Raw genomic sequence first — 21,658 nt, forward strand, 5'->3', positions numbered from 1 at the left:
GCTAGCACGCATATATGAATGATGTATTTTCCTCAGAGTGCACAAGCTCGGAGCTGAAACACTACATCGAGTACAGACAAAGACCAAACATCTTTCTGCTGTCTCAGCTCCATCTCATTCAACTCTTTACATCTGTGTCCTCTCGGTGCCCTATTTCTTCTCTGCTGCCTCTTCCTCATTATTTTAGTCTCCTTTTTTCAACCACATGACTAGGGATGGGTATTGTTTAGGTTTTATCCGATACCAGTACCAAACCGGTACTTTTGAAACGGTGCCGGTGCTCAAACGGTGCTCGAACCGGTGCTTAAAGAATGGAGAACACACACTTTGTCTAAAAACCTCTTATGTTTAGCTGTTTTTTTGTAAAAAGATAACAATGTTAGCCTTTTCTGCAGCTATAGGGGATATATGGTATCACTATTGGCTGGAAGCAGTTCTTAATCAATGGAAAAAACACAAACTTTGTCCAAAAACCTCTCATGTTTAGCTGTTTTCCACTTTTTCCATTTTAGCCTTTTTGGCCAGGGTGAAGGGAGTATCTGCCATCAAACAAGAAGACAGCCGCATGTAACTACGATGATGTTTGCTAGTTCACCTTACATGCATTAATGTAATAACGTGGTTAGCCTACTCAATGTAAATTACACACGAACAACAGTAAGCTACTCACGCAGAGAAGAACGGCTGCTGCTGCCATCATCATCCGTCATCATTTCTGCTACACTGGCAGGGCTACGGGCCAGGACTCTCCTCTTCGAGTTCTTGGGGGATGTTGCTAACTCCAGGTCCGATAACAGGCACCACACCCGCAGTAGATGTGCACGGTGTGAGGTCTCGCAGCAAGCTATCAAATATGGCGCATTTCTCGGCTTTAAAAAAAAACAACCCCGCTATGTGTCGCCAGGTGTTTCATCAGATTCTTGGTGTTACCTTCTTTGCATAATATCAGCTTAAAGCACTTGTTGCAGGCTACTGAGTTTGCATCTTTTGCTGTGAAGTACAGCCAGACTTTGACCGCTTCGCCTTGGGCATTTTTAATCTGTAGCTCTGCTCTAAAAGAACGTACGTACCTGGGCCCGCCTACAATCCTTGGAAAGGTAAAATGATAGGCTAGAATTCAAAGTGTATGACATCTCAGGGAAATAAAGCACCGAAATAAAGCACCGAAATGTGCGTTGCTTTTCGGTCTGGTTACTACCGTTTATGTCAGATACCGGTACCCATCCCTACACATGACAAGTTGTTTCTCTCACCTGCTGTCTTTGTACCTTGAACAATTTTATTCTGTTTAAATACTTTAAAACTCTTTTTTTTGTGCCACAGGCAGAAAGAAAGTTTCTTGTTTCTGTATTTTTGTCTTGCTGTGTTGTGTTCCTATCAAATTAAACAGAGCTACAGGCATTTCATTTAATACTGTTTAAGTTCGCCTGCAAAAAGTTTCAAGTGAAAATTATAGATAAACTTTTTGCAGAGCCTTAAATTGTTTCTGACATTTATTCCCTGTGGCCTTTCGGTGTCCATCACTAATCGCATTTGTGTAGTTAAAAAAAAAAAAGACAACAAAAAAAGGACATATATTGATAACAAACAGAGCTTGCGGAGTTTAAATTGGTTACTCCTCTTTGTCAGCTCTTCCTTAGTGATCTATTTTTAGTCCTCCAGGCTCCGGTCTGGCCTTCACCAGATACAGAAAAACCTATGGTGTCTAAAAGGTAAATGGACAGGTTCTTGTATATTGCTTTTCTACTCTATTTTACTCTTTATAAATATTTGTCTCACCCACTCACACACATATTCATACAAGCACTTTCTTCTACGTCTAAGTGCTTTCTGTGTAACGTGTACACACACACACACACACACACACACACACACACACACACACACACACACACACACACACACACACACACACACACACACACACACACACACACACACACACACACACACACACACACTCCAATCATCGCATCAGGAGCAGCTCGGGTATCAGTATTATGTTCAAGATACTGTACTTTGGCAAGCAGACCGCAGCACCCAGGAATCAAAGGGAAGCCAGGAATTGCATATATAACCCTTGTATTAAAAAAAAGGGCTTATATAGAGAGGAAATTGATGGCAATGACCAAATGAATATAAATGACAGATTTCACAAACAAACCAGAGCTTACTCACATCACAGAGACACAGTTTTTCTCAGCTGCCAGACTTTAGCCATACAGCAAGTTTCTTTTTTTTAAGCTTTTGCTTTGGAGGATGTTAAGTACAATTACATTTTGGAGCCCAATCTTAAACAGCTAATGCACAGATCCCCAGTCACCTTCTGTAGAGAATAACTGCTAAAATACTGAAACATAACAATAAATGTGAGGAATAAAACTAAACATAACTGCACAGCATTAGAAAACCAAACAACACTGTGAGGTTGTGGTGGGTTTTTTATGCTTCTTTAATGTCTCTGTACTGCAGGCTGTAAAGTAAATGATGCTTTTGTTCTGACGAGTGTGAGTAGGAGGCACAAAGTACAGTACACTCTGTCATGAAAGACCAGGACTACTTCTGCTTACCTGAGTGAGAATATCCAGTTGGCCTATAATGTGTTCCAGGGTGTTGGCTAGACCAGGTGGGACCCCTCCATCTGAAGCATGGGACTGTGCTTGACCCTGGGGTGAATGCTGCGGTAAACTCTGTGTTTGTGTCTGATGGGCAGTGGAGGAACTGATGCTGAGGCTTCCATTGGCATGGGAATGAGATGCTCTGCTCTGGATGCCAATCTGTCTGTAGCTCTGAGTGTGGGCAGCAGTTTGAGAGTCCTGCCTTTTAAAATGCTGAGCTGGATCAGAGGTCTGGAAACAAAGAGGACAGTGAGAGCTGTTAGAAACTTTGATATCTTGGATGTGTCCCTGTTGGGAAAGGGAGAATCTTTTCTGTTGTAGATTGTGCAATCTTTTAAAAAAGTTTAAATTACTTCGTGAAAACAAAATTGCTGCTCTGGTTGGCAGAAAAAAGTTTTAAATTAGAGACAATCGATGAATCGCCTACATCAAGTGGCAACAGCGGTAATATTAAATATTACATTTCCTGACAAAAATAAATCAACAAATATTTATATCAATGCAGGCTGAGTTTTTGCTCAATGTCGGATATTTGTCATGCATATTTACAGTAAAAGGGACCTCCCACAAAAAACACCACCTTATCTATACCTTTATGAAAACTGTTCTTGAGCTGAAATGAAGGCTACATGAAGTTTGGACGTCTATACCCATTGACTCTGCAGAAAGTTTGTGACCTCCGCGCACTATGCACCTCAGCATCTGCTGACCCCACTGTTGTTGTTCGCAATAGCTTCCACTCTGTTATAATACTAGGGTATTTCAAGATGGGACTTGTCGCATAAGTGGCATTCTATCACGATGCCACGCTGGAATTCCCTGATCCCCTAAGAGCGACCCATTCATTCACAAATGTTTGTAGAAGCAGTCTGCATGGCTAGGTGCTTGATTGTATACAGCTGTGGCCATGGAAGCGATTGAAACCACTGAATTCAACGATTTGGATGTATCTGTGAATACCTTTGGCAACATAGTGTAATTAAATAAACAAACAAACACCCAATGACTAGACCCCTCATCGTCCCCCTAGTTGACTGGCAAAATCTTTGGTCATGGGCAGACTTAGAGCTCATTTGGAGCTTAAAGGGCTTAAACATTACAGTCTGAATGGAAACCAGTGTTGACTCACTGCTTCACACACACACACGCACACACACACGTGCACACACACACGCCCACACACACAAAAGCTAAGTCTGTCGGCCTGCGTTGTGATTAATTCAATGAGGTACAAACACATGAAGCTCGGTGACCACATCTCTCCATCACCATGTCTACATGACTAAATTTGTCCACACATGTATACGTTTCATTATATTTCTGTCTGCCTTTGCAGACCTCTGACTGATTGCGTACACGTGTGTGTGTCTGTGTTTATGTATATATTGTGTCACCTGTCCTCCATCCCAGTGAGAGAGACAAAAAGTGTTTACCTCATCACACATGCAGACTGAAGCCTATTCACATTCAGCTCAAAATGTCAAACTGTGTTGTTCCTAAATGAGTGGAGCTGTCAGCGATTGCTTGGCTCATCACATCTGCCACAGACGTAGCTTATAAGAACAGCTAGAATAAAATGAGCATGGGTTCCCTGCAGTCATGTACAAAGAGTCCAGGAGATGATCCTTGAGTGAGTGGACCTGTCTGTCCATGTGTCATACTCACAATATCAGAAACATCATGCAAAGTTACTGTTGAAAAAGTGGCAGTGAGAGAAACTGTATAAAAGTCAGTAAAATATGATACAGGTAGCCCACGGATAGTGCGCCGCAAGATAAAACAATATGTAGAAGCTGTTACAGGCTGAGATTTTAAATTGCAGAAGAAGAACCCTCATCAACAATATTAACAGTTAATTGTAGCTTGTTTATACACAGGATATTTGATTTAGTCATTTTTAAAATGACTTAGCGCCTGTTAATCATATAGTTTGACAAATTTGCACTTTTTCCAGCTTGTTTCACCACCTGATGGGATTCACCAACATTTTTCGATAAATCTGCCGCCATGCAGCCGCGGCTCTCTGAACTGTTCAGTGTGTGGGCAGAGAGCAGAGCAGCAGCACATTCGGCATCATAAAAAAAACAGAGAGAAGCATGAATGAGCTGCAAATGTGTCTTTTTGATTAATCGCTAATCTTGATAGATGGGTGTAGTAGATTAAGTGCATTCCAGGGTTTATATCCTATCTGTCCTTCCACAGGCTGCATGGAAGTATCACTGTATTTTCATAAGTTTTAAAGCTTATGTATGCATGTGGGCGGCAATGCTATTGCTAAAACTATAAATCAGTCTGCTAACTCAACATGCTCTTCATCTAACGAGAAGTCGGGGAAAACCCCATTATTGCAAATGTACATGCAAGTACATGTAAATGTGCGCATAAACATGGTAACCATCCTCCTAATGAATCACCTGGAGTGGAAAAACCAACAGTGGAAAATTTCCTGAGGCCAAATTAAACTGTTAGTCTGACACAGCCAGCCATCAATATACCTCACAAGCTGCATAGAAAAAAAAATACACACACCTCTCTCTCGCTCACATACTCACATACATACATACATACTCACATACTTACATACATGTGTGTATATATATTTTATTATTTAACTCCCTGTAACATGTCTAAATAGTATATTTTACCATTGCAATGCTTTGGTTTTTTTTACCTGCCACTCCAAGACGTCTCTGGATCGCTTTACAAGTGCTTCAACTTTAGCTGCTGCGCATTTGACAAAATAAGTGAGCAAAGGTGCTAATTTGTGCTAAATGGCGACCCATAAAATGTTTCCCCCTGTGGCACAATGTTTATATGAAAATCAGTCTACAAAAGTGCAATTTTCCTCATTTGCAAGTCCTGTGACTTTGACTATGACCTAATCAAACACACCTTAAGCCGTAGTAAGTGAAAAAGTTGAATATATATTTTTAACTTTTGTTCATTTTGTTAGCTATCCCTGCTGCCACTGGGTAATAAGCAGCAACCTGAACAAGTCGGCAGTCCATCTCAGAGCTAACACACAGAGACAATCAAAAATTCACACTCACGGCCAATTTAGAATCACCAATTCACCTAACAAGCGACGTCTGTGGCCTGGGGGAGGAAACCTGTGTAGGCACCGTGCCTGCACCAGTTTAGAGCTCGACACCTACTTGCTGTGAGGCGACAGTCCTAACCACTGCACCGCCACACCGCAACTGATTAAATTTAACTGGCTGAAGCATGATAGTCGTTATAATTTTGCAAGCTGGCGAAACAATGAAAGGAAATTGTTTCGTGGAAGGAAAAGCACAGACGTAAACAATCTAAATCAGTGATGGCTTCATTTCCTTTAGCCGATTCATTGTTATGGTCTTGTTATTGTACATGATAAAATATATCATTATTATTGCCAGTGACTCCTGCTGTATCTATAATATTTAAGCATTTGCTATTAAAAAAGTCACGTATAAAAACTCTCTGTAGTCCCAATGCTATATTTTTGACACTTTGAATTACTGCTAATCTTTATATGGTCCATAGAGAATAAGAGGACTGGCAAGTACTTTTGAACAGAAATGATAGAGGCATTTATACTTATTTCAGGTACCTTATCAGTTGTGACGTGTCCATGACAGACAGGTCAAGGGGTATAAAGTTGATAGAAGCTACTTTTAGCCATAAAATATAATGGTTATAGGCTCATTACCTTAAAAGCGGTCGGTCCTGTCAGTCTAATGCTAAAGTTAGCTCAAACAGCTATAGTGTCAGCAGCAGCATTGTGGGTCACCAGTTTAATGTCAAAACACTTTCAGGCACAACTTATCTTTTCTTATAATAGATCTTTATTATGTTGTTCATGATAGTAATAAACCTGTATCCAAGTATGCCACTAGAGTGATATCAATAAACTTCATTTAAATCATTTATAAAAGACTCATATTACACTCAGATATTTGATTCATATCACACTCAAACAGAAATGTAGAGAACAAACTGGAAAATTGGTTTTAAACTGCAAAATGCTGTCACTCCTTAACAAATCTATGAGTTCCCACAGTCTAATTAGGGATCATTTCTATTCTCACTTTAAATTAATCACAGTCATTCAGGCAATGATTCTCTTTTACACTAGTCCTAGCGCAGATGGCACAGCTGGTGATAATGGCTCTTGTTGCTCTGCCATTGCATACAGTGTAAAGCATCAGCATCATCTCCTCACTGATCAAATAAGAGAGGCTGGTAGGTGTGTGGGTGTCACAAGATAACCGTAACACATAGACAAACATTTTCACCAGCTGCTGATATCTCAGTTAATTAGAGGGAAGCGAACCTTTTACGAGAAACTGCTAGTGATGCTTTTTGATGAATGAAGCCTGAAGTTACTCGGCCTCGATTGTGCCTCTCGACTCCACTACAGGCTCAAAAGGGGAGGCTGTTTCTCACTCTCATTTTTTATCTGTCCTTGACTGGCTCTCTCATCCTTTTCTTTTATTTTACTGTTTTTTTCTGCTTTCATCACCCCCCAAGCTCTCCAAAAGGTGTCTCTTAATGCCTCTCAAATTTTCTCTTTTCAATATAATCTTGCTTGTTTTCTTCTCCAGTGTCTGCGGCTTGTCTCGTTCTCTCCCGTGCTTGTCCTGCTTTCCCACTTTCTGTACCTTCCAGCTCTTCCTCTCCCTGCTCTTCCTCACTGATGTTCTCTCGCTCCACTAGACCATTAGGTTCTCTTTAACTCCACTTCTATGCGGTCTTTGACAGTCCTTTGTCACACCCTCCTGCCTTTCTTTTTAGCTCCTAATGTCAAATGTATTCAGCTCACACTGTTGGAACAATATCGCCGGCCTTATCTTAAAGATTCACACACATAAATGCAAACAGAGCCATGCATCTGAAACATCTGTGATTGATGGGGGTTTATTTGCACTACAAAGTAAAGGTGATTCAGCGATAATGGTAATAGAATGATTGAGGAAATTAAAGTTCAGTTAGTGCAGTCTCTGAACACCCATCCCACACACACACATTCCACTCCACGTCCTAAAGCTGAGCCACACAGTGTAGTGGTTTGTGTGTGTGTGTGTTGGGCTGTGAAGGAAAGCCTGCTGTGAGTTTGCAGCTCGTCTGTCTGCACACGTGAGCACGAGAGAGACCCAGATGTGAAGCTAGAGACAGAAAGTGGGGGAAGGGGTGGAGGGTAGATAGAAGGATTAAGGCGGATGTGATCAGAGAGCGCTGATCTGCCTGTCAGCAATGGATGTTACTGGCACACACACACACACACACACACACACACACACACACACACACACACACACACACACACACACACACACACACACACACACACACACACACACACACACACACACACACACACACACACACACACACACACACACACACGTTAATGCATCTATGGCCACACCACAAACCAACAGCAAATTCAGATTTGCTTAGCTGTGTTGAGCAGAGACAACCTGAATCACACACACTTTCAGTCTTTAGCCAGAGAGACCTCATCTTGCAGCTGGCTTACTGTGTTTAACAAATAGGCCTACATGTTTCTGGTACAGTTCCCATCACTGGCAAATTATCACAAAGCTTCACATTCCAAGTATGTTAAAGGATAAGCATATCAAATTTGCTTCTCATGAAATCCCTGTGAATTTGATTCTGAGAGAGTAATGGGTATGGGTGGCCTTTGCCCCTGTATGAATAAACAGAGCATTACTGTCTCATTAGTCACTTTCTTCCTGGTGCGATGAATTTCTGCCAAAGGCATTATTGTGTAATAGCGGATGATCAGCAGAGGAAGAAGGGTGGATTTAACACATGTTTGTCATTAGATGATTTAAACACAACCATCTCATAATTATCTCATCATTTCTAAAAATGTTAAATGTTGTACTGATGAATTATTAGCAAATAACTGTACACGGTAAATGCATATCCACTTGCTATTAGGAGTAAAAGTGGGCAACCTGGTACTAGCAAATAAGTACTGGCATCATCAGTGTTATCCAGGTCACGTTAGAGTCCCTTTTCAAAATAGAAGATGTAGTTGGTCGCCAATTTATGAAGTGTAACTAGCTTCGTTTACACAATTTTTTTTCACACATCCATTCTGTCAATGAGTGTATGGAAAATTAAAATAAGTAAATCAAAAATAACAGTACACAAAATACAAAAAGTTCCTTCAATTTCAAGTAGCTTTAGCCAGGGATACTTAAAGTGTGTGCAAAATACCATAAAAAACATAATTGTGCTAATAGCCCACAAAAAAATATTGTGGCCAAAATATAAGCAAACTAGATATTAGGGCTGCCACAAACGATTATTTTGATAATCGTTTGTGGATTAGTCGACTAATCAGATCATGCATCCATTGGACGTAAAACGTACAGCTTATTGCACCGCATGCATCTGCTCTTATATAACTATCATTAGCTTACAGCTTTAAGTGTTTAAGGTATGTGCTAACTAAAAATAAAGACAAGACGATAGTTTATTAAATTTTAATGAAATTTGAAGATTGTTTCGGTGGAGTTTAATAAACTCAGGCGTCTGCTCCTTGCTATTTAAAATATAACAGGACACCGTAGTAAATTCTCAAGCATCTCACACTTCTGATAATCAGTTGTCTGCTTGACGTTTATTCATCTGTGGAAAAACTATAACTTTAATCTCAGCCAAACAGATTTACTCAGGAACAAATAAAATACTGAAAAAAGCTAAACAATAACATTTTGAAGTTATCTAAGTGACTTATATATCATGTTTAACCTGAGTAGTGAAAGACGGCGGTGGGTTTGAAAACGATTTACCGGGAGTCCGGTGTTCTCACAGGCTCTAGTGAGCCTTGAACCCCGGCTAGCTATCGAGCTAGTGGGTAACAGGCGTTCCCGAAAACGTTGGAGCGCTTTTGAAAAAATGTGGTGTCTTGATAAACTGAGCAGATATTTGAAGTTTACACGGCTACATTCTCGCCTTAAAATATGTTAAATGTTTATTTTGTGACCCAGAAAGAATAATAAGAGTAATATTAAAACTAACTAGCTGCCGCCATTGTTGGAAACTGAGCAGGGCCGCGCTATGACTTCTGGGATAGGTTGGGCCATGAAGTATACACCCGACCCATCCATCAAATCTGGGGAAATGAAGGGCGCATTTGTCGGAGTCTTCGATTTTTGGACAGTCTTCGTCGTGTCGCTGCAACGTAATCTGCCTACAAATGCGGGCATAGGAGGATGCGGTTCCTGAATTTGGAAACAGCTATGATATCGGACACTGCTTCTTCTTCTTCGCGGTTTAACGGCAGCTGGCATCCTTGTACATGCAGTGCTGCCATCTTCTGTTTCAGTCCGTTATTACACTCTTAAATCCTACTACTTATTCCTGCGTCTTTTGGGATCTTACAAAGCTTCAAATGACACGTCGACTATTAAATTAGTCGTTGACGATTTTGATAGTCGACGTAATCGTGACTAGTCGACTAATCGTGGCAGCCCTACTAGATATTCATTTGAAATGCTTAAATGTCTAAAGGGCATCACACAGCGAGCATGTTGTGAAAAAGTGATGATGAGCATCAGTAACACAGCATCATTATATCTTAGAAACTATGATCCTCCTAAATGTGGTATGTATTGTCAACATATAGAAAGTATTGTAAAAAAAAAAGATTTAATATATCATGTGGCGCCCTCTTTAGGACTGATCTGAAAGTGATAATAACGCCACAGAGCTATTTAAAATGGTTTCTTTTGTTTGTTTTGAAAAACTTGATATTTGAAACTTGAGGGTTATTACTAACATTCACACTAAACAACAAATTTTACGTGACAATTAAATGAAAATGACAATGAATAATTTTAGTAGAATACTAGTAAATTAATATGGGTTAAAACTGGGCAAATAACAATAGCCCGAACTTTGCGGTTGTTTATGTGTGTGTGTGTGTTTGGTAAATGGTAAATGGTCTGTATTTGTATAGCGCTTTACACAGTGTGTAAGTAACTACTGCAGATTAAGTGAGCTGCCTTGGGGGAAATTTGTATTATCTGAGTGCTTCTTGTTAACTATGTTACAAAGGTATGTTCCTCTCATACCTTTGGAGTCAGGGGTTAATATACTTCGATGACTACTCTTTTTGACATATGCTTTAGCATATGCATGCTTCTACATTCGACTCTATATTCTAATGATATACAGGTTTTTGATATTAACTGTAAACGGGCTCACATTTTCTTCATTTTTTTTAATTAGCCTGCAGTAGGATGTTTGGGCAGCAGTGTTCTGCAACGTCTGTGGTTTCTCCTTTCAGCCAAACAGCATCCTGTTTACTATATTTTGTTTCTCTGTACATAAGTCAATTTATAAAAGCACCATATTAGAGCATTTCTATGATTCCTCAATCCCTTTAAACTCATAAAGCCTTTGAATACCCTTTCTAAGAGATACAAACTATCAAATTCAGGCGAGCAGTTGACATTTCTCTCTCCTCTGCTTCCTCTCAGGCGACACGTGTGAGAGACTTGTGGCAGTATAAGAGAGATAAAAGGGCTTGTATTAATAATAAATTATGAACGGCTAAATTATACATGAAAAGGAAAATCTAGGAAGCTTGCACTTCCAGGTGCAGCTCCCAGCATTACTTAAACTGTAACAGTTGGTAACTGGCAGGATCTATTACTGTTGTGTTTAATGACTTGAAGTGAAAAACTGTAAAGAGATGCTAAATAACAGGTCTCCACGTGAGGGCGACATGTTTAATTCATGCCAGAAAAAGGTCAAACTCCACGTGTCTCTATTACGTCCATCAGTCAAATCAGACTTGTAGTCTAATCATTACAACCAGAATGATTGTGAAAAACCTAATGAACCTCAGATGGATTTATTCATTCATTTATTTATTTATTTATCTGATTGTCAAAGTAATACCTGCCATCTCTATCAGGATTATGTAATCTGGGGATACGTTGTACACAGTTTCTAATGGAAAAACAAACAAAAAAGAAAGGGAAACAAACAAGAAGAAAGGAACAAAACTGTATATTATGCTATATTTTCACTTTTAACTTTCATCCTATACACAAAAACCACACAAGTAGATTTAGAAATTAAGTTTAAAAATCTGTGTCTCAGTATCACGGGTATGTGACACAGCCGTACAATGATCACAATATTTCAAGGAAATGTGTGATAATGAAATTTATGGTGATATAGAAAATACTGAAGAACATTTTATCTGTGATTGAAGCTTGCAGGCAACGGCATTTATTAGTGCAAATAAGATGAAGGGCATTTTCAATCCATCTTTTCCAATGAGCTACTGTCACTGACGACAGACTACTTAATTCAAAGTGTGAATATATCGCCAGCAGTAGCAACAACAGCAGCAGCAATGGCAGTGACACAGCAGAAGTCACATGTAAGCATAAAAGTAGCCTTGGTAACGTTTTCCATGAAAATTCTAAGTAAACGCACAACACGACTGTCATAAAACTGAAATTCAAAAACATTATCTACCTTTGTTTTTTCACTAGCTGTCTAAAGCCCTGCCTTTTCACCATGTAACCACATCAGAAATGTCCTTCCTGTCGTGTGGACTGCAATTAGCAAGAGCTCCACCAATGAGTCATTTGTTTACTTCTTGGTTACACAAAAGTACCAGCTACTAGTTATCTCATCCTTGCGTGTCTTCATGTCTTGGTTTTACTCGATGGTGTGTTTTTACCCCAAGTGGAAAAAACAGTTTTGTAGTTTCCACCTTCAGCAAGAACAATTTTTTCCCCATATTTTTGCAAAACATTGTGCTTCATTAAATAGTTCCCATTTTACTAAATCGTCAGGAGGCTGACAAGCAACTCTCTCTGTCAGACATGTTTGGGCATGTGCCGTTGTTGCATGTGCTTGGGAAAGTAAACAATGGTTTTGCCATATCATTGATATGGCAAATATCATATAATCATGTAAAAATGTAGAATCATACTATTGTGGACAACCCTATTGGTAAGCATACTTATGTAGTACGCACTGAAAAGGACATCCATCTTAACTGCCCATTCAATCTCGGATTGTCCAATTGTGCACCTTCAAACACATTAGCAAGTTTTTTTTATGCTATATTTATGTGCAAATACTTTCAACAAAGACTAGTGCTATATTCTCAGAGCCAGCTGTTAAAATGTTTGATGTGCTTTCATCGGACGATATCTCAAAGCTGGTGCCAAACTAAAACACAACATGTTAAAGGAGTCTCCAGCTAAACTACTATAAGGCATGTTATCTAAAAACAGCTTGTTTCATATTTCTATATGTTTGGTCTAATAATAACTTCACACATTCAGCTACTGCTTCACTGGAGATCTAGGATTAAGAAAAAAAGGATAAATTACAAATACTAGCTTTTTACATCCTTTTAAATTTATTATTATAAATTTATTTTTTATACTGAAAAGGGTAGCAGGTAGCACACACTCCAAATACATTTACTAGATTTAGAGATCGCAGTGCATCTTCTGTTGACCAAGTTGTTTTTATTTATTGTGGAAACAGTGGGAACTTCAAGTCCATGCAGACCAAGGTGTTTAAATGAGATTAGAACTGGGGTCTCCTTTTCATATTTGTTGTCATTTTATCTATTTTCAATGTTCTGATACTGAAATTACTAGTAATTTATGTTTTTGTATGACTCAGAGGAATAATTATGAAATTATTTTGCTGGGAGTGAGTCGATATAGACATTTTTCTTTTTAAATGAGAACAAGACCTGGATACAGATCCCTCATTTATTTGTTTTTGTTTTAACAGATGATTGGAGGTTGATGAAATGGATCAAAAACCTCCTGTGGATGATTCGGGATAAACTGACAAGGCAACAATCAAACAGTCTGACAAAGCTCTCTGGGTGGCTTTAGAATCTGGATTTTCCAAAACATAAAAAACAAATTTGTCAAACACAATACAAATGCAGTAGCTGAATGTGTGAAGTTATTATTAGACTGCACAATACAAATATAAGGATCATTAATCTCACATGTAACCTATGAATCCATGTGGGGTTTTTTAAGAAGAGAGAGAGCCAGTGCAAACATCACAACTTAACCACAGCTGGTTCTTAATCAAGCAGATGTGAAGAGCTGCTTTTCCATTAGTGCTCAAACTTCAGACAGCTGTATTTGAAAAATCATATTTCCCAGTGAAAGGGTTCAGTGGGGTTAAACAAGAACAGGAGTTCTCAGAAGAAGAGAATACATTTCGTACATTGCACTAATCATTTCTCTCTACATGGTCCAGCTGCCCATTTTCTAATCACCCTTTCAGGCACATCTGTAATAACGGCTGTCAAGTGGAAGAGCTATTAAATCCATTTACAATCCTGTTCTCACAGCACAGAAAGGAAAGGCAGACAGAAGAAAAAGCAGCCGTGAAAGTTCCACAAATGGCATTAAGAAAGCAGGTGCTTTTTTAAAGGACACTGAGAGCAAACTACTTAAACTAGGCGTCTAAGAAAAATGTTAGAAATATTCACCTTCACATAGATGATGCTTGATAAACACTCACTTCTAGCTGAAGCTGATCAATGGAGCTTTTAAGTAAATATCATCTTTGTTAAAGATTACAGATGTGGATGAAGATATACAGAAATGCTATTATTTTTATAAGAATGATGGTTTTATAATAGGTTGAACCGGATGAGTTTCACTGCTGGACTGATGTCGGCTATGTATGTGACTTAAGAAGAAGACTTAAGAATAACACTATAATGCTAGTTGCTCAAAGTGTGACAAGGATATCCTGCCTTTCCTACCTTAATTAGTGGGCATAAATGGATAAACAGACACATTTATATTTTAAACAACCTCCGTTGGCCAAATTGCTGTACAGGTTATACAAAATATACACTGAAAACAATGAAAACAAGTAAACAAGACTGTGTTTGCATAAGAAAAGACAGGACACTAGGATAATAGGGTTTTTTAAGTGATTTAAAAAGAATGGGCAACTCTTATGTAAAAAAGGTAAGTTGTTCCGAAGATTTGGAGGTGCAAAATTCAAAATTTATGAAATGTGTGTCTGGCTTTGTTTTTACTTCCTTTTTTAAAAAAAAACATTTTCATAGTTTTTTTAAGCTCACTTGATGATCAATCTTTGCTTACAGGAACAATGCCGTAATAAACATCAGCAAACTTCCTTTTGTTGTTGTTTTTAAATAAATAAAATAAGTATAAACAAATAAATACAGACATATGGACTCTTCCATTTTAGCAGCTGTCTGGAGAAAAAAACCAAACAGATCGCCAGTGCATCGGCCCAGCAGGGGGTCATCTTAGGCACAGCAGCCTGTTGAGATTGGTCGGATAGACTGGTGGAAACCCCGATGAGTGAGATGACATGCTGGGGACATTGTGTTTATGTATTTTTTTTCCTCTAATGGAAATTGTAAACAGCACTTAACAGTTAATTTTCATTTTTTCACCTTTGTTTACTATGAAGTTTGCCAGTCTGGATTTTTGAGTTTAAAGGTAAGGCAGCTTCACTGTGGGTGGATCCAAGCTCATAGCAGACCAATCAGTAGGAGGGAGAACAGCAGAGAGCCAGGATTTGTTTATGCGTGTCTGCACATGTGTGTGTCTCAGAGAGAGAAAGAGAGGAAAGACCTAGGCTGTGCCCTTGTTGATGTAAGTAACACTATAGAAGTCAAAAGGCTTGAAACCAAACCGGTCCCAGGAGTTTCCCAGACGACCGGTGACACCAGTCTCCTTTGTGTGCGTCCATGACACATTGAGCCTTTTTAATATTTAAACATCTCTAATAGCAGCTCTGCTGTTTGTTTCTCATTTATCCTTGGCTCACACTCCTTTCAGTCACTTCCAAGTTTTTGCTCTGGCCAAACTTAGTAGGACAAAAGTCACATTTCTCTGCGGTTGATCGTTTTAATATTGCCTTCCTCCTATGGTTTTAATCCAGTCCTCAACAAGTCCTCTGATGTTTTGTCCCGGGGACGGGACAAAACATCAGAACTTAAACTGCTAAGAGACGTCAGATAAGTTCATGAAATGGTTGTTATAATGTCAGCTGCTAACGGGTACCCCCTCTAGTGGGTACGCTACGAAGATATTGTAAAGGTTTTTATGTTTTAAAGTGGTAAAGTAAACTTTTTATACAGCTTCAGCAGCTGGTCACTAACATTTACGTTAATAATAAATTTTAGACTGAGTAAAAATTGCTGATCACCAGTTTGTGTTAACTGTTTCTGCTTTTTAATAATACATCAGTGTGAGGAGTTCAGTTGTTATGGAAACGATAGGCCGGTAATCGCACCCCAAAGGAGTGTTTTCCAAACACTTTTTAAAACTGTAGAATCATCAATTTTTATTTAAGTTGCAGCTAGCTGCAGCTTAGCAGCACATCAGCTGTACTTTCTCCTCAGATAGAAACATCAGACAGACAGGGTGTGGTGGAATAGGAGTGAGTGGAGGCTCCGAATGAAAAACAAGGAACTGTGTTCTACCAAATTACTCCCGTGAAATTGGAGAAAGCGCTCCCACAAAATGGACTAAAGAGTCAGTAAGGCTGTTTTTTCTTTTTTTCAAACAATCTAAATGACATTGATTGGCTGTCAGAATACTATCCAAACCCTCTTAGTTGTCAAATTAAATCAAAACAGTAACAGCATAGTGCAGTGTGCTAATGGAAGCAAACTCTTTGTTAATGAGTTATAAAAAATAAAGTCACACTATAGGTCGTGAGAACAGAAGCATAACCACAAACACACTTAAAATCTCTTCAAAGATCACTACGCACAACACAATATTATCACCGACGGACTCTTTTCAGTTCCAAGAATTTGTTGTGATCGACTACATTTTTAAAACTCACCTGCGGTATCATGCAGTTTATTTTATTTTTTCCTCCATTTCAATAGGAAAAAGAATATCCTCCATATCAAAGTGTAGATGGTGAATAAGCAGGCATTTCCTGCCCTGCATGTGGGATATGAATGTGGCTATGGGCCAAATCTAAGAACTTCAAAGGAAGGGAGGAAATAAGCTGAGAGGCATCTGTGCACATGTTTGTGTCTTTTCATATTTATTTTTCAGCCAGCCAGCACACATGCATGAAATACATGTGCACACATACGTTTCAATTAGTGCATTTTGTATAGGATTTATGGTAGACATATTTAGTTATATACATTTGTATTGGCATATCCTAACAACCAAATTATAAAACTACCCTTTAACAACATAAAATCTTGCTGGCTAGAGCGGTTGCTAGATGCTGGTTAGCAACTGTCTGGCAAACACCAGTCACTAGTAGGGTCATGCAGGCCTACATACTGGTGATCACTACCAGATTAAAGCGATCACCTGTGGTTTATATGGAACATAATGACATGTTATCAATTAGGTGTGAAAACACCGTAACCAAACAACTGGGAAACGTGCCAGTAATGAATAAAGGAAACGATGTGCTTGGAAGCATATGTTTCTGACTTAGTTCTTTATTCTCATTGCTAAACACAACACTAATCACTGCACAGTCACACAGTCACAAAGTGAAACCCGATGGGCAAGTGCTAAGGGGAGACACCACATAGGGTTTAAAATGCCCTTAGTAGTTGAATCCTGGGTTTGACCCCACTGACTGGACCTCGACCTCTGTTGCCTATCATTTGACAGTTTCTGGCTATATTTGTTCAGCTTCTGAATAAAGGTAAAAGCCAAAACAGCCATCTTGTTGGGTTCCATGTTCCTTTCTGTTTGGACTTACCTTGCTACGTAACACAGATGTATGCGAATTAAGGGGGAAGTGAGTTGTGGAAGTAGCCGTTGGTGTCTGTGAACTGGAAGCAGTTTTATGTTGCAGTCTGACGCCATCACTGAACTCAACACAGTCAAAGTTGCTCTTCCACACCATTACCTGTGAACCAGATATAAATGTATTAAATAACAACACTCCATTAAAGTTAGTAATGAAGAATGTTAGAATACTCTGCCATCACCTGTTCATCAGAGCCTCCAGAGGAAAAGTACTCCCCTGTTCTAGAGAAGGCCACACAGGTGACTGGACCCTGGCGTGAGGTAAAAAGCAAAAAAGGTGGAAAATGAATCTCACAATACAGTAAAGTCATATCTGTCTGACAATGAAAGTAGTCCTAAAACTATCAGCTATGAACTGTTTGCTTAAGTTGAAAGAATCACTACATTTGGAGAGAATGTTTTCTAAAAACCTCAACAAATGCAGCTGAACAAACTGGCCCCATCTGTGCTAAAGATCACAATATTGGTTAAAATGATTTGCCAATTAAAAGTCTCCATGTCTAGCAACTACTTTAAAGGCTGCCTAATTGATAAAGTCACCATTTTCATGCACAAATAACAAAAATAAGCAACATTTTATAAATTCAATAGGCCAAATGATTTCATTTATCATCAGTTTAATCACTAATAAGTAAACAGTAATGTCTGCATAGATTAAAAACTCCATGTGAGACTGGTGCTGTCTTACTGTTGCATTCATTCATTCTCAAACCTTACATATAGTAACTTAGAACGATATGACTAACATTGTTTATCTCCTGCCAAGTAGCTCAGCTGCAGCGAAAATGTAGGTGCAAGTGTAAACATGGGCAGGGAGTAAACACAATACAATTTAATATGATACAGAATACAGTAATATACCCTAAAGGCACTTGCTGGTAAAAATGTATTTAAGATTCAATACAAAACAAAAGGTGGGAACATTTTTTTTTATTTTGTTTGAGGCTTGTGTTTAAGCAGTTCGACTAAAACAAAACTGAACCCACAACAAAAGCTCTTGAATGTGTGTGTGTGTGTGTGTGTGTGTGTGTGTGTGTGTGTGTGTGTGTGTGTGTGTGTGTGTGTGTGTGTGTGTGTGTGTGTGTGTGTTTGGAGGAGGATGTGGGTGTGTGGGGCTGCAGCAGAGCAATCAATAACAAAAAGCAGAAACTCAGGTGGAGTGAGGTCACGCATGGTCAGAGCCAAAAAGGATCACCTGAAAGATGTCAGGACTTTGGCATCCTTTGTGTGTGTGCATGTAGCTGGAAATAAAATTCAGAAATCATGTTTCTCTTAGTTTATTCTTTTTTTTTTCCCACCTCACAATGCAGAATGGGGTCAACGATCTCAGCCTGAGCCCCGTGAATGCGTTCAAAGAGGGGATGAAGCAAAGAACAAACGAGTGCTGGCAAAGAAACGGACAGGGAGTCTGCTGAGAAGAAAAAAGGAGCTGTGTCCTGTGGCTGGCACCCAGACAGGCTGGTTTGGGTGAGGAATGGTTTCCCAGAAGCACCTGAGAGAAGCAGACAGTGTCACTATAGCAACGCGACGGCCTGACAGACAGCATGTTCTGTCTGTGCTCTGACTAATGCCTGCTGCCAGGCTGGCACTTGCCATGGCCAGACACATGCACGCACACATGCACACATGCACACACGCACTCACAAACACAGCCTGACAGAGCAATGAACCTAACTTGTACATTTTATGTACCAATAAATGAACACGGATAGCACAAACCAGACAAGACCCATATGGTGCCCTTTATAAAGGCATGACTAACACGAACGATAACATACTGCTACTGCTTTTATTTTGTAAGCTATTTTTCCCCTCTAAATCGTCCCCTTTAAGCACAGTCATAAAGAACTTTAGGCTTGTGTAAAGTTCTGTAAATCAGCATAAAAAACTGTTTCTTAGACCCTCTTAATTATGCAGTCTTGTAATATGTGTACAAGACATTCTTTGTATAAATTTAACTGAAAAACCACAAAGAGCACAAAGCTGTGCACTGTAACAACCATAATTAATGTTTACATTTCAAATTCACAAATGGGAAACAAATCTGAGAAGTGTATCAAATATGTGGTCTTTTGGCATGAAAATATGCATTTTGTGTAGTTTCATATCCAAAAGTTAATCATTTTGATACACATTACATACTGACAGAATGTAATCAGAAAACTTCTATAAAAGAATTCTGCCTTCCTAATGATCCTGCAATAACCGCTGACTTTGCATTTGTCCAACCACTTTCCTGCCCGCCTTCTCTGAGCCAACGAGCTTCTGTTCCTTCTATGTTCTTTAAATCTCAGTGTTCTTCTGTCATTCTGTCTTTCAGACTCCCATTCATGCAACCAGCCTCCTACCCATATCCACATCACTCCGGTCACTTAAAGAGCTTCAACAAGGCTCCATCTCCATCACCACCAGCGTCTAGACTCGAGGTGGGGGTCCTGTCCTAGTTTCTGTTATTTCATCAAAATCTAATTGCCATTACTGAAATGACGTATCTCAAAAAATCATTACTAATTATTTCAAATGAACTGTCTTAACTGATCTACCATTAGTAACAGTAACATACAAACATGAAGATGCGCGTTTGAATGTCAGCTTGCAACAGAAATACAGATTACCTCCTAATATTTGGGGGAAAAGACATGTTTGTTCTCTAAACCTTCCTATAACTGCTGTACCTACTTCATGCATTTATTACTACCAGGCTGGACTATTGTAATTCATTATTATCAGGCTGCCCCAAAAACTCCCTCCAAAATATGTCAGCAACAGGGACTAGAAAGAGAGACCAGATTTCTCCTGCATTGGCTTCGCTGCATTGGCTCCCTTGTATATGAGAATTTCATTTAAAATCATTCTGACATACAAGGTCTACAATAACCTGGCTTCATCTTCTCTTATAAACCACATAGTACCACATCACACCACCAAAGCACTTTGCTCTCAGAGTGCAGGCTAACTTGTGCTTCCCTGGGTATTTAAAAGTCGAATGGGCAGCAGATTCTGGAGACAGATAGTCTTTCTACTTTTAGATGAAAACTTCCCTTTTTGACAAAGAATATAGTTAGTGCTAATCAGGTAATCCTGAATCCTGCAATGGATCTGTTTTTGCTTGACTCACTTCTTTTGACTTTCTTTTGACTTGTTTATGCACCATTCTAGATTTACTGGCTCTCTTCCACAGAGTATGTATATATTTTTCCCGTTTCCCTCCTCTCACCCCCAACTGGTCATAGCAAATGGCTGCTCCTCCCTGAGCCTGGTACTGCCAGAGTTTTTTTTCCTGTTAAAAGGGAGTTTTTCCTTCCCACTGTCACCAAGTACTTGTTCACAGGGGATCGTCTCACTCGTCTCACTGTATTATTGTACAGTCCTTACCTTACAATATAAAGTGTGTTGAGGTGACTTTTTTTTTTTATATCAAGCTATGTAACTACAACAGGACTGAATTGAATATGGATAACCGAAAAACACAACTCTAAACAAATGCAGGATTTTTGCTATGACTAAAGCAGCAGACTCACTTGTGTTGAGTATAGTTGGCACTTTTAATAAACTGGTTTGTTTCTTCGTTATCAAGTCAGTTTGGGTGCCAATCGGTGCAACCTTTGAGTCTAAGACTGTTAAACAGCTGTTCAAAAACTATAAAAGGTTTGAATGCACTGTCATGCAGCTGAGTTATTTTATTTTCTGAATTCACTTCTCACACAACATGAAGTCCCACAGTGTACTCTGTTTCAAAGAGATTATGCCATTAAGGATGACAAGCGACTCATCTTGTTCATGATGTCTTTAAAAACCAAAATTATCTCAAGCACTTAGTTAAAGAATTACTTTGTGAGAAGTTTTATAACATGTTGTGAAAGTAAGTTGTCAGCGAGTGAAGCAGAGAGACAAATTAACCTAAATTAACACAATTCAAACCAATCAGGTAATGTCCTCCCGAGGCTGGGTAAACAACACATTCGTCAGCTACAGCACCAAAACACTTGTTTTCACGTATGGTAAATGCACACAGGCCTACACAAATACACAGCACAAACCTTTACACCCACACTGAACAGATGGGGGTCTCTCCCATCTCCAGCTATGCGATTGGAGAGACAATTAGCACTCTTAGTCTCCTAGCACCAACAGATTGGTGGTGTCACCGCGGAGCCAAAAAGAACAACAACACAAACTGAGACACAATATAAGAGATGACAAATTTGGAGGCGTAAAGAGAGAAAA

The 21,658-nt window shown here is 39.2% G+C and overlaps 1 protein-coding gene across 2 annotated transcripts in view; it reads right to left on the minus strand.

Annotated features, from left to right (window-relative positions):
• poc1a (POC1 centriolar protein A) overlaps positions 1-21,658 on the minus strand; it is a 56,627-nt gene that overhangs the window by 17,932 nt on the left and 17,037 nt on the right. For both annotated transcript variants that reach the window (XM_026167735.2, XM_080301246.1), the window contains exons 8-10: positions 17,614-17,682; positions 17,382-17,531; positions 2,571-2,849 (exon numbers count right to left, since the gene is read on the minus strand). In XM_026167735.2, the coding sequence (XP_026023520.1) occupies positions 2,571-2,849; positions 17,382-17,531; positions 17,614-17,682 (498 nt within the window). The remainder of the gene's footprint in view (positions 1-2,570; positions 2,850-17,381; positions 17,532-17,613; positions 17,683-21,658) is intronic.

The sequence above is a fragment of the Astatotilapia calliptera genome, chromosome 5, assembly GCF_964374335.1.
Source record: "Astatotilapia calliptera chromosome 5, fAstCal68.1, whole genome shotgun sequence".
In the NCBI taxonomy this organism is placed as follows: Eukaryota; Metazoa; Chordata; class Actinopteri; order Cichliformes; family Cichlidae; genus Astatotilapia; species Astatotilapia calliptera.